Source organism: Dendrobates tinctorius, unplaced genomic scaffold (genome assembly GCF_039654945.1).
Source record: "Dendrobates tinctorius isolate UK_male_01 unplaced genomic scaffold, ASM3965494v1 ptg000086l, whole genome shotgun sequence".
NCBI classification, from domain to species: Eukaryota; Metazoa; Chordata; class Amphibia; order Anura; family Dendrobatidae; genus Dendrobates; species Dendrobates tinctorius.
Genome location: NW_027361754.1, coordinates 20,847,076 through 20,861,336, shown reverse-complemented (window position 1 = coordinate 20,861,336; position 14,261 = coordinate 20,847,076). Strand labels below are relative to the sequence as shown.

The window sequence follows — 14,261 nt, the reverse complement described above, 5'->3', positions numbered from 1 at the left end:
GGCAGCAATGGCACCCCAAGGGACCCTCCACAGGGCCCCAGTCACATATATGGCCCCACCGCCAGCCCTCCTTTCATTCTGGGGGGGTCTGGTTTAAATCCGACCCCCCCCCCCCCCCCCCGCGGACGACCGCGCCGTCCTGGAGCCCTGCTGGGCAGGAGACCTCAAATTTAGGCCGCGGCTTCGGCCTAGCCGAAGTCGCCGCCCCATTCCCGCCCCCCGGATGACGAAAATGACACTGTAGTGTCATAGAAGGGGCGGATCGAGGCAGGAGGGGCGCGCTTTTACATGGCCCAGCGCGCCCTTTTCCAGCTCTCCGCCCCCTTCCCTCTCCACCTCAGAACCCGGTGGCCATCTTGCTGCACCTGGAAGAACGCAGCACAGCAGTCTCCGGGGGGCACAGGACGTGGGACTTATCAGCGCTGGACCTAAGGGGGAGCACCAGTGGGGTAAGATCACAGCTGGGTCCTTGGTACTCAGCTGTGAATTCCTATACCATATAGCGCTCTCCTACTCCTTTCCTCTGCGTAGACACCCCTGTAGGGCCTCCACTAATCAGCCTAGGTACTATGTCGGGCTCAAGGAAAAGAACCAGGCAAGACTGCTTTTATGCAGTCTGCACAGCCTGCAAGGCCACTCTCCCCAGCAGCAGCACGTACCCGCACTGCCGGGATTGTACCCAAAAAAACAATCAATCAATCAAATTTATTATCGCCAAGTACATATTACATATATACAAGGAATTCTTTGTGGCAAAGAGGCAACATAATATATAACAACAGATACAACAAGTAACATCTAACAAGACAGATACAGTATATAGTCTACACATGACGATTTAATTGTTGAACAGAGAGTGGATAGAAGCTGTTCATATGGCGGTTGGTGCTGCATTTGGGGACTCTGAAGGGAGTAGTTGGAATGAGGAGTGTCCCGGGTGAGAGGGATCGGATGAAATTTTCAATGCGTGGGATCGAATACTCTTATCATAAAGATCCTGGATTTTAGGCAGGGGGGAACCTATAATTTTCTCTCTGCTGTTCTGAAAGTCCTTTGTAAGCGGAGTTTGTCATGCGCAGTGGCTCCCCCATACCAGACTATCAGAGAGGAACAAATCACAGATCTGATGACAGCATTAAAGAATAAGATCAGCAGATTCTTAGACAAACCATATCTTTTCAGCTGACGCAGGAAGAACATCCTCTGTTGTGCTTTTCTTATAACAGCATCCACGTTTTTCCCCCATTTAAGATCATGAGAGATGATAACACCAAGGAATTTGGTCTCTGTGACCCTAAGAACCACTTCGTCATGGATGTAGATTGGAAGTATCTCATGTTGATCTTTCCTAAAATCCACAACCATCTCAGCAGTTTTTTTAGTGTTGAGTACAAGATTATTGGCTTTACACCAGTCACATATTCTTTTCACCTCACTCCGATACAAGTCTTCAGCATTTCCCCCGATGAGACCAATCAGTGTCATATCATCGGCAAATTTCAAGATTTTTACTGAGTCTGCTGAAGAGATGCAATCATTCGTATAGAGAGAAAACAGTAACGGGGACAAAACACACCCCTGAGGTGCCCCGATGTTTGTGACCAAGGTGTCCGAAGTGAATGGTCCAACTTTTACACTCTGTATCCTGGCTGTCCGGAAGTTATAAATCCACAAGCATAAGTTGAGAGGGACTCCAAGAGCTACCATTTTCTTATGAAGTAAATTCGGATCAATGGTATTGAACGCTGAGCTAAAGTCCATGAAAAGAATCCGGACATACGAGTGCAGTTCATCTGTATGATCCAAAATGTACTTCAGTGCCAGATTGACAGTGTCGTTTGCCGAACGATTCTCCTTATAGGCAAACTGAAGCGGGTCCCATAGCTTCTGCCTGAATTTTATCAGGTGGGACATCATAATTCTTTCAAAGACTTTCATAGCTACAGATGTGAGTGCTACTGGTCTATAGTCGTTCAACTCAGAGGATCCCACTTTCTTGGGGACAGGGATAATTGTGGAATTTTTCCAACACTGAGGTACAACGCACTCTTTCAGTGACACATTGTATATATTTGTCAGTATAGGGGCAAGCTGGGTAGCACATACTTTCAGACACATTGGAGATACACCATCAGGGCCAGGTGCCTTTTTGACCTTAAGTCCCTTCAGGATGCGTATCACCTCTGCCTCGGAGATCACTACTTGGGTGTTGCACAATGAATGATCTTTATATGAACAGACTGAGGAGCTTAGAGATGAATAGCCACTGTGTGTAGAGCTTGCCTCAAATCTGCAGTAGAATTCATTTAACTCTGCTGCCAGACTTCTGCTGGGGTTCACTATAGTGGGGTGGCTTTTATAATTGGTGACCTCTCTTAATCCTCTCCATGCAGATCTAGTATCTTTTGATGAGAACCTTTCCTCCAGAATCTTTGCATACTCGTGTTTGGCTAACTTGATCTCTTTAGATAGCGAGTTCCTAAGCTTCTTGAATTCAGTAATATCGCCTGCTTTATAAGCCTCCTCTTTTCTCTTACGGATCAACCTGACTTTATTTGTAAACCACAGCTTGTTGTTTCCCCGAAAGTGGATAGATTTGGATGGAATAAACGTGTCTTCACAAAAACGGATATATGAGGACACTGCATCAACCCATTCATCCAGACCCGAGCATGTTTCCTGGAATACCTCCCAGTCCGTGCATTCAAAGCATGCTTGTAGTTGCAATTTTGCCTCCTCAGACCATGTCTTCTTTGTATAAACTGTAGGTTTGGATGTTTTCAACCTTTGCCTGTAGGCTGGAATTAAATGAATTAGACAATGATCTGAAAAGCCCACTGCTGCTCTCCTCACTGCCCTGTAGGCCCCTTTTACGACTGTATAGCAGTGATCAAGCGTATTGTTCTCTCTCGTGAAGCAGTTTATATGTTGAGTAAATTTGGGGAGATCCAGGTTGAGTTTTCCTTTGTTAAAGTCCCCCATTACGATCACAAATGCTTCTGGAGATCCTTTCTCCCATTTCTCCCAAACAGGATCAGAACCCCAAGAAGTCCCTACCAATGCTTCTGCGACCGCTACTGCGCCGGAATGGGCGACTCAGATGTCGCAGTCTATGACACAATCTATAGATAACCTGACCTCCACATTACTGCAGGCTCTACAGGGTCATGTCACGGCTATGAACGTTACCCAGCAAAGGGACGTCCGGTCTCATGATCAGGGCGCTTCCGACAGTTCGAGGCGTAAGCGGACCCACAGGTCGCATTCATCTGCGTCCTCACATAGCAATAGGTCTTCCCCCTCCAGGGAAAGACACAGTGGCCTCAGGTCACCGAGGCCGTCCCCTGATAGAGAAGGACAATGCGGATCTCCACAACGATCCCAGACCACGGGAAACCTCCGCTCTAGTTCGCCCGCTAGGGAGCTCCTTAGCGATGCGCAGGACTCAGAGGGCATATGTGACTCCAATTCAGATAACGAAACAGAGAACGCTTTGCTACCTTGTCCCCCTAGCAATACTGCGATAGTTGAGGATATCGTCTCTTCCATCCTTCGGGTGCTGGACATTTCAGATCCAACCCCGGAAGCACCAGAACACAAGATTTCCTTTGAAAGTCTTCAGAAACCATCGAAGGTCTTCCCTAATCACCCGGAATTTCAAAAAATCCTTTCTAAGCATTTTTCGCAGCCTGAGAAAAAATTCGCCCATCACAAGTATTTGGAAGCAAAATACCCCTTTCCACAGAAAGACACCAAGGATTGGACAGATCCGCCTGAAGTGGACCCTCCAGTCTCTAGGCTGGCAGCACAAACGCTGCCGGACAGTTCAACCCTCAAGGACACAGCAGACAGACAAGTCGAACGCATGGCTCATTCAATCTTTGAAGCGGCAAGTGCCTCTTTGGCTCCCGCATTTGCTTCAGTTTGGGCAGCCAAGGCCATCATGGCTTGGGCTGATCTATTGCAAAAGGGCCTTCAAGCTTCAAATCCTCAGCTGGCGGACCAGGCGGTGCAAATTGCAGTGGTGGCAGATTACATGGTCCATGCAGCGTTGGACTCTGCAAGAGGAATAGCATCAAACGCCATCACAATCCGGCGTATTCTCTGGCTAAGAGAATGGAAAGCGGATGCGGCCTCAAAAAAGTCCCTAACAAATCTCCCGTACTTCAGTGGCCGTCTTTTCGGTGAAAAGCTGGATACAATGATATCCAAAGCTGTCGGGAGGCAAAAGTACTTCCCTCCCTCAACTAAGACCAAAACGCACGTTTAAAAGGCGTAATCAATCTCGTTTCTTCAGGCTGGTCTGTCTCACGCCCAGCACAAAACCGTAATCGTTCCCCCCGCAGGGACAACACACGTGCGGCACAGAGGCCGGACAGGAACTGGCAATCAAAGGCAAGCCAGGCAAAACCTAAAGGAGGAAAACCTCAGACTTTTTCCTCATCCTGACTCATGCCCTCTGGAAGACACCCCACTTGTAGGCGGACGACTGCTACTCTTTCAACAGGTCTGGCTGCCTATTACAGAAGACAAGTGGGTCAAGGAAATAGTGTCTTCAGGATACAAAATCGAGTTTACTACCAGCGCACCGCACAGGTTTTTTCCCTCTGTCCCTCCAAAATCCCCGCTCAAAGCTCAGGCCTTCCGTCAAGCGGTTTCTTCTCTCGCAGGAGTCATAGTGCCAGTCCCAGCAGAAGAGCGCTTCCGAGGGTTCTACTCCAACCTGTTTGTGGTGCCCAAGAAGGGAGGCAGCGTCCGACCCATACTAGACCGCAAGCAACTCAACAAGTACGTTCGAGTTCGTCACTTCCGCATGGAATCCCTCCGGTCAATCGTTGCATCTATGGAAAAAGGAGAATATCTTGCCTCCATAGACATACAGGACGCATACCTGCATATACCGATTGCTCCCGCCCATCAGAGGTTTCTCAGATTCGCAATCAACCAAGACCATTACCAGTTTGTGGCCCTCCCGTTCGGTCTCGCCACGGCTCCCAGAACATTTACAAAGGTCATGGCAGCTACCATGGACGTTCTGCACTCCAGAGGCATAGTAGTCGTTCCATACCTGGACAACCTTCTCATCAAGGCCCCCACCCTCAAGGACTGCGAGGTCAACGTCTCGATCACGATCGACACTCTGACGCGCCTGGGATGGCTAGTCAATTTACAGAAGTCCTCGACTACCTCGAGTCAGTCTCTGACCTTCCTGGGGATGCTATTCGACACCTCCAAGGGTCTGGTGATCCTCCCCAGGGACAAGGCACTGGCTCTCCGTCTGGGAGTTCACACACTCCTCCGCAAGTCCCCCAGATCTCTCCGATATGCCATGAGAGTACTTGGCAGGATGGCAGCAGCAGTGGAGGTGGTACCATTTGCCCAGTTTCATCTCAGACCCCTTCAACTGGCCATCCTCAAGTCCTGGGACAGGAATCCGTTCTCCCTCGACAGGGAGTTCCGGTTATCAGCAAACACCAGGAGGTCCCTGCACTGGTGGCTCAAGCCAACCTCGCTTGCAAGGAGAAAATCCTTTCTCTCCGGTCAATGGAAGGTTTTGACCACCGATGCAAGCCTTATGGGTTGGGGCACGGTGCACCTACATCGCAGAGCGCAAGGCAGGTGGTCACCAAGGGAATCGACCATGCCCATCAACATCCTGGAAATTCGGGCCATCTTCCTGGCGTTGAAAGCCTTCCATCACTTGCTGGCAGACTCTCATATCAGAGTACAGTCGGACAATGCCACGGCAGTGGCATACGTGAACCATCAAGGCGGCACCCGCAGCATCCAGGCGATGACCGAAGTAACGCGTATCCTACAATGGGCGGAGGCTGCAAGGTCAGTACTCTCCGCGGTCCACATTCCGAGTGTGGACAACTGGGAAGCCGACTATCTCAGCCGACAAGGAATGGACTCGGGGGAATGGTCTCTCCATCCCGAAGTCTTCTGTCAGATCTGTCATCGTTGGGGGACCCCGGACGTGGATCTGATGGCATCCCATCTCAATGCCAAGGTTCCCAATTTCATGGCCAGGACGCGCGATCCGCGGTCGCTCGGAGCAGATGCCCTGGTTCAGGACTGGACCCAGTTCCAGCTTCTGTACATTTTTCCACCCCTCCCCCTGATCTCCAGAGTCCTGAGGAAGATCAAACAAGAGGGTGTTCCCACCATTCTGATCTCTCCAGACTGGCCCAGGCGTACATGGTACGCCGACGTCGTGCAACTCACAGCAGACGCTCCCTGGCGTCTCCCCACACGTCCCGACCTCCTGTCACAAGGCCCGTTCTTCCACCAGAACTCAGGGGCTCTCAATTTGATGGCGTGGCCATTGAGACCTGGGTTTTGACCCAAGCAGGTTTTTCACCGGACGTTGTTAAAACCACGATCAGGGCTCGAAAGCCAACTTCAGCCAGGATTTACTATCGTACCTGGAAGGTTTTCTTCACATGGTGCGACTCTCGTGGGCAGATTCCACTTCCCTATTCTCTTCCAAAGGTCCTCGGTTTCCTTCAGTCAGGCCTGGACGCCGGGCTATCCCTGGGCTCGCTGAAGAGCCAGGTGTCAGCGCTTTCAGTGCTCTTTCAGGGGCGTATTGCTAACAAGCCGCAAGTGAAGACTTTTCTCCAAGGGGTTTCCCGATTGGTTCCCCCCTACAAACGTCCGTTGGAGACGTGGGACCTCAACCTGGTCTTGACAGCACTACAGTCACCTCCTTTTGAACCCCTTAGGGTGGTCTCACTCCGCTTTCTATCACAGAAAGTGGTTTTCCTGGTGGCAATCACCTCGTTACGCAGGGTGTCTGAACTTTCAGCTCTTTCCTGCAGACAACCCTTCCTGGTTTTTCATCAGGACAAGGTGGTTCTCCGTACAGTACCATCCTTCCTTCCGAAGGTCGTGTCCAGCTTCCACCTCAATGAGGAAATATCACTACCGTCTCTTTGCCCGGCTCCCGTTCATAGGGTAGAGAAGGCTCTGCATACGCTTGTACGCTTGACCTTGTCAGGGCATTGCGTATTTACGTGTCTAGGACTGCTCCCTTCCGGAAGTCTGATTCACTTTTCCTTCTTCCAGAAGGCGTTCGCAAGGGCCTACCGGCTTCCAAAGCCACCCTTGCTAGGTGGATCAAGTCCACCATTCAAGAGGCTTAACGCCTCAACAATTCTCCCCTTCCGGCCGGTATCACGGCACACTCTACGCGGGCGGTAGGGGCCTCTTGGGCCATTCGGCATCAAGCCTCGGCACATCAAATGTGTAAGGCAGCCACTTGAACTAGCCTGCACACATTTACAAAACACTACAGAGTGCATACCCAGTCCTCAGCGGATGCGAGCCTGGGTAGACGGGTCCTGCAGGCGGCAGTACCCCAAGTCTAGGGGACTGTCAGCACAATATTCGTCCACTGCTTCCCACCCAGGGACTGCTTTGGGACGTCCCACGGTTCTGTGTCCCCCAATAAGGCGACAGAGTAAAGGAGATTTTTGTGTACTCACCGTAAAATCTCTTTCTCTTAGCCTTTAATTGGGGGACGCAGCTCCCACCCTGTTGCCCTTGCGGGCCGTTGTTCTGGTTTTCTTCTCATATTGTTGTTTGAGCCTGTTTATAGTAGCCTTTTTTTACAGGCATGGTTATGTTTCTGGTATATTCCTTCTAATGCTTTTGCACAAAACTGGAAAAGGCTGACGCCATCCAGGGGTGTATACTGCAGAGGAGGAGCCAAAGTTAATCTTTTTCAGATTATGCATAGTGTCACCTCCTAGTGGACAGCAGCATAACACCCACGGTTCTGTGTCCCCCAATTAAAGGCTAAGAGAAAGAGATTTTACGGTGAGTACACAAAAATCTCCTTTATGCCACCTTCCTGGCACCCAATATTGAGCTAGTTTGCACATTTTGGATTATGTTGTCTATTGCATATGTGGTCTCAGTCTCATGTTAATATTATTATTAGATCACCGAAAAATAATTTTATTCTACATATATAATAAAATGTAAAACTTGCTAGAGGCTGTTTCCGTCACTGTTCTTATAAGAACTGTTAATCCGTTTTGTTTTTATAATATTCCAGCTGTACATGTGTACTTTCAGCGAAAGGTGAAATCCATGTAGCCTTATGCCAGGGGCAAGGTGGCACTCCTGCTGATCAGTCAAAGAGGGAATGGCATAACAGCTGGCAAGTGGTGGCCATGGCTGCAACGGCCGGGTTCATCCTGACATCAGTGGTCCCGTTTGAGTCTGATAAACACTACGGCTACCAGAGCACCGGGTACAGGTAATGAGACTGTATAGCAAAACTATTATCTTACAGGAGTATTATAGGGTACGAAGTAGGGTTTTTTTTTTTTAAGAGATGAGCAAAAATATTCACGGCGTCCATTTTAGTTCAATGTTACGACGTTTTCTTACATTTTTCTCGATACTTTCATTATCAGTTTTTCATGATTTTTAAGATTTCTGCGTGCAGTCAATTAGTATGAGGAGCAAACTTTTCCGAGACTTGCTATGATCATACTTGCCTTGTAATGAGCAGACCACCTGCGTGATCATCGCATGGCCGGTACAAAGTTTACATCTCCCCCAAGTAAATGATGAGAATTCCCATTGAGTGACAGTAAGGCTGGTTTCACATTAGCGCTTTTTTAAGCGCACGCACGGCCGGGGGTAGCTCCGCCCCCGAGCCGGCTCTCTGCCCGGCGTGCCCGCCCCTTGCTTGTAGCGCCGCCTCCTAGCGCACAGCGGCGCCTGCGATCGGCGCACCCTATCTTTAGCATAGGGTGCGCAGATCGTGCGCAGGCCGTGCGCTAGTTGCGCTTTGACCTGCGCTGCGCACTTTTGACGGTGCGCCGTGCTCGCCAAAATCCGAAAAGTTTGATTTTGGCGCGCACGGCGCACCGTCAAAAGTGCGCAGCGCAGGTCAAAGCGCAACTAGCGCACGGCCTGCGCACGATCTGCGCACCCTATGCTAAAGATAGGGTGCGCCGATCGCAGGCGCCGCTGTGCGCTAGGAGGCGGCGCTACAAGCAAGGGGCGGGCACACCGGGCAGAGAGCCGGCTCGGGGGCGGAGCTACCCCCGGCCGTGCGTGCGCTTAAAAAGCGCTAATGTGAAACCAGCCTAAGCAGTGATCTTGAAAGTTGCAAGGATTGAGACAGTAGCTAAAATGGAAACTTTAACTGTTTTATTGCATAATGAATAACCTTCATTTGCTGAAACTAGAACTTGTATTATTACATTATTTTCACATTATATCGTAATAGTTAAAATGAATATTTCTCTCTTTCTTTTGTAGGAGCCAGGAGAAATCGTTCCATGTTATCGGAGCGTTGAACCACGTTTTTACCAGAAGTTTACCACTGGAGAACTTATCAGCATTGCAAATAATTGAGAAGTTAACTTCTGTCCAGGAACCGAAGTGCATTGATGATGAAGTTGATGGGTGATTACTTGGGATAAAACTTTTTTGGTTACCATACATTAGTCTCCGAACCCCCATTTTTCCTTAACTCATGTACAAGAGTAAAGAAAGTAAGAAAGCTTATACATATATTCCAGTCATTGTCTCCTGTAAGTGCCGGTGGTATTGATTATTCTTCTGTTCTGACAAATCTTTATAGGAGTTTGCAGATCTGGCCCCTTTACTATGCTGCAGGGGTCAGCAACCTGCAGCATTCCAGCAATTGTGAAACTGCAACTCTTAACATGCCATGATAAACTTTGGCCATTAGGACTTGCTGGGAGTTGTAGTTTCACAACAGCTCGAGTGCAGCAGGTGGCTGTTGCCAACTCCTTTACTATCATTTGTGAACAGAACTGGGGAAAATCTATTTTTTTACAGGTGTTTCTTACTATAGGACGTGCACACCTTTTCATCATTGCATTGCATGCGTGTTTGCAAAAGAGATTTGTATTAGTGATGAGCGAACATGTTCAGATAAGGTGTTATCTGAGAATGCTTGGGTGCTGAGTGCCTTCTGTGTGTTCGAAAAATATGTTCATGTCCCCGTGCCTGCCTGACTCGTGGCTGTTCAACAGCCGCAACACATGCAGGGATTGCAAAACAAACAGGCAATCCCTGCGTGGGTTGTGGTTGTTGAAGAGACATAAGTCATGCAGGCACGGGGACTCAAACATATTATTTGAGCACGCTGAAGTCACTCGGTTAGCACTCGAGCATTCTCAGATAACACCTTATCCAAGCACGTTCACTCATCACTAATTTTCAGTTGTAAATATTTGGCTTGTAGAGCTTGCAGGTAATACAGAACAGTGAAGGCTGCTCAATCCCATTTGGTCCCAGGTCATCAAAGTATTTCTCCAGCCCCTCTCTGAAGCATGTTTTATCTCTTGCTGGTTGGGTGGAAAGCTCACAGCCATATAGTCCTCCCTGCCTTGTCTTGATGTAATTGATCTGTTCAGCAATGGAGCTCAGTGCACCCTTGGAGTGGCCAAACATTTTAATACCGTTTTCCATCTTTCTCTACCCTCTTCTGGCTCACGTAAACCCAGAGCTGTCAAATAAGAGAGGTCAGAAATAGATTTAACAAAAGTGGGAAGGAACCGATTGCACGCGACAAGTATGCACCCGTGTACCTGTGCTTGGTTTGAACAGTCGTTTTGTTCTGACAGATTCCTATCCATTATTCTAGACTAGAAAGTCTGAATATTTTTTATCTAATAATTTTTTCTAAAAATACAGTAAAAATATGGTGTGAAAATTAATTTACTTTCTATTGAACCGAGAGCCTTGAAAGAATGTAAATTGTATTAATTCTGTATTTTTTTTATTCTTTCAGGGGTTTCCTAGGTAAAACATCTCTTCACCCCATCGGTGTAATCTATAAAGAGCTGGTGAAGTGTTTTCATCAGAAGCTTCAGGTGAACGTTTTGGAAGACACTTTTCCTCTAATTTGTCGCAATGATGCTTGTTCTTCTCGTCCCCCATATTTAGCGTCTCACTCCAAACTTTACACTGTGACTGCTGGTACAGAGAAGGAAGGATCAGAGATTTCTGATGATTTACACACGACACACTTATGTTCTGTTGAGGCAGCTCACCCAGATAATAATCGGACGGCGGGGCTCCATCATCTGAGACCGACGCTGACGTGTTTTATCAGCGACATTTCTCATAAATCCAACTGCAGACCAAATTCTCTGACCGTCGTGAGCGGCCTTGTCTTTAGGAAGTGTCTGATATCTCCGCAGTCCATGCCGATTTATCATGAGATGCTCATGTTGTTGGATTGCCGAGAACAGCTCCAACTGGTGATGGACACCATGAGCACAGTGATGGCGTCCATCATATCTATGGAAACTGTAAGTAGTGAGAAAATAACGTTTCATCTGGAAAAAGATTATATCGTCACCATGTCACCTGCTAATCCTGACTGGATGATAGGGACGATCAAAGAGGTCCCCGCCGGAGGTCAGCCCAAAACTTTCATAGTATCCCTGAATTTAGATTTACTCGCCATGTGTCTGCTCAGGATTGAAGACTGGCGACTGCTATGGACAGAGGATGACAGATTCGGAGCCCAGTTCCATCATCGTGACCTAAAACCTCACCAGACGTTCTCCCTATATCCCCCTTATTATATCCACGATGTTAGTTTTTGGGTGGAGGAGAACGCCGCATTTGATGACGTCGAGTTTCACACCGTAGCGTTGCAAATGTCAAAGGGAAACATCATGGATATTCAGCTTCTGGATCTGTATAAAAATACTGAAACTGGGAGAACTGGTCTGTGTTACCGGCTGAAATATCAGTCCTGTGACCGAGCGCTGAGTTACAGATCGGCGCTGGCGATGCAGCTGCAGCTTCGGGATGAGCTGCCAAGGCGTTTACACGTTGTTCTCAGATAGCGGCTCGTAGGGGTTATCTGGAAACCATTTCCAGACATCTGAGGCCGCATTCACACTGCGTATAAGTAAGCAGGTGGTTTGGCACGTACGCGCTGAACACGTCCGTACAGGGACTGGAAGGGTCGGCTTTTCACCCTTTTCAAAATTAAATCCATTTGAAATGAAAGAAAATAATCATTTTCTTGTCGCCATATTCTGGGAGCCATTACTGTTATTATTTTTCCATTCTTTTACATCATGATCAGTGATGAGCGAGCGTTCTCAGATAAGATGTTATCTGAGTATGCTCGTGTCCTAAAAGACTTTGGTGTGCTCGAAAAAATTACTGGAGTCCCCGCGGCAGCATATCTCGCGGCTGTTCAACAGCCGCAATGCATGCATGGATTGCTTGTTTGTTATGTAATCCCTGAATGTGTTACGGTATATCTGCTCTTCTCCATTTACACCTTTGGCCTGGGACAGCTCATAGAATCTCATGGATTTCAGTATCACCTCTATGCTGATGACACACAGATCTACATCTCTGGACCAGATATCACCTCCCTGCTAACCAGAATCACTCAATGTCTGTCCACTATTTCATCCTTCTTCTCTGCTAGATTTCTGAAACTTAACATGGACAAAACAGAATTCATCATCTTTCCCCCATCTCACGTGACCCCCTCCCCAAACCTATCCATTACAGTAAATAGCTGCTTACTCTCCCCAGTCCCACAAGCTCACTGCCTCGGGGTAATCCTTGACGCTGATCTCTCCTTCAAACCACATATCCAAGCCCTTTCCTCTTCCTGACGACTTCAACTCAAAAATATTTCACGAATCCGTTCATTCCTCACCCAAGAATCTGCAAAAACCCTAGTCCATGCCCTCATAATCTCTCGCCTTGTCTACTGCTACCTCCTGCTCTGTGGCCTCCCCTTGAACACTCTCGCACCCCTCCAATCTATTCTAAACTCTGCTGCCCGACTAATTCAACTATCCCCCCCGCTATTCCCCAGCTTCTCCCCTCTGTCAATCCCTTCACTGGCTCCCCATTGCCCAGAGACTCCAGTACAAAACCCTAACCATGACATACAAAGCCATCCACAACCTGTCTCCTCCATACATCTGTGACCAAGATCTCCTTCTCTACTCCCCTCTTATCTCCTCTTCCCACAATCGCATACAAGATTTCTCTCGTGCATCACCCCTACTCTGGAACTCTCTACCACAACATATCAGACTCTCACCTACCATCGAAACCTTTAAAAAGAGCCTGAAGACCCACCTCTTCCGACAAGCCTACAACCTGCAGTAACCACGGATCGACCAAACCGCTGCATGACCAGCTCTACCCTCGCCTACTGTATTATCACCCATCCCTTGTAGATTGTGAGCCCACGCAGGCAGGGTCCGCTCTCCTCCTGTATCAGTTATGACTTGTATTGTTTAACATTATTGTACTTGTTTTTATGTATACCCCTCCTTACATGTAAAGCGCCATGGAATAAATGGCGCTATAACAATAATTAATAATAATCTGTCGAACAGGAGCGAGACATGCAGCCGCAGAGACTCCAGCATTTTTTCGAGCACACCAAAGTCACTCGTTTAGGACAGGAGCATGCTCAGATAACACCTTACCCGAGTACGCTCGCTTATCACTTATCATGAGTTAAAATACTTATTGGTGCATGTGGTTTTTTTTTTTTTTAATTTATCATCTGTTGGGATAAGTCAAATAAAAAGCAGCAATTCTGACATTTTTTATTTTTTTTCACCATTTGGGTTATCTAATGTTTTTATTCAGAGTTGTAACTAATGTGGCGCCTCCAGTAATGTGATTTTTATTATTATTATTTAATTTATTTATATTCTAGGGAAACAAGTACAGGGGAAAAAGGCCATTTAAAAATAATCTTGTTTACATTTTTCTTTTACATTTGTAACAAAAATTTCTTTTTGGATTAGTCCCACTTTAGGACTTGAAAAATCTTTGTCTCTCTTTTTTATACATATACACATAGAAAAAAATATGTAAACAAAATACATTTTTTGGTTTATACATAGAATATAAAAATATGTTATTTACTATATATACCGTATGTTTTCTATGTGTATAAATAAAAAAAGTTTTATTTTTTTTTTAATCACATGTAGAATATGCCCCAACGTTCTGAAAAAAATAAAAAAAAGCTGCCAAAATAAACTGTGGCTTTAAGTAAAAAACTCACAATTTGTTTTCATATATCTGCCAGTAGTTTTTGGATTACAGATGTTTGTCTTTCTCGACTGGACAGTGTGGCAATCACACTCACCTACCGATGCGGAAGTGACAACTTTTTACTGGAAAACTATTGTGCAGAGCTGTACATCATGTATTTGATATAGAAAAATATTGACTATAAATATTTTTTTACATTA

General features: G+C 47.1%; 1 protein-coding gene across 1 annotated transcript in view; it reads left to right on the top strand.

The window, feature by feature from the left end:
• FDXACB1 (ferredoxin-fold anticodon binding domain containing 1) overlaps positions 1-14,261 on the top strand; it is a 17,880-nt gene extending 3,619 nt beyond the window's left edge. Inside the window, exons 4-6 of the mRNA XM_073585140.1 lie at positions 8,066-8,269; positions 9,286-9,432; positions 10,790-14,261. Coding sequence (XP_073441241.1) covers positions 8,066-8,269; positions 9,286-9,432; positions 10,790-11,858 — 1,420 coding nt within the window. The 3' untranslated portion in view covers positions 11,859-14,261. The remainder of the gene's footprint in view (positions 1-8,065; positions 8,270-9,285; positions 9,433-10,789) is intronic.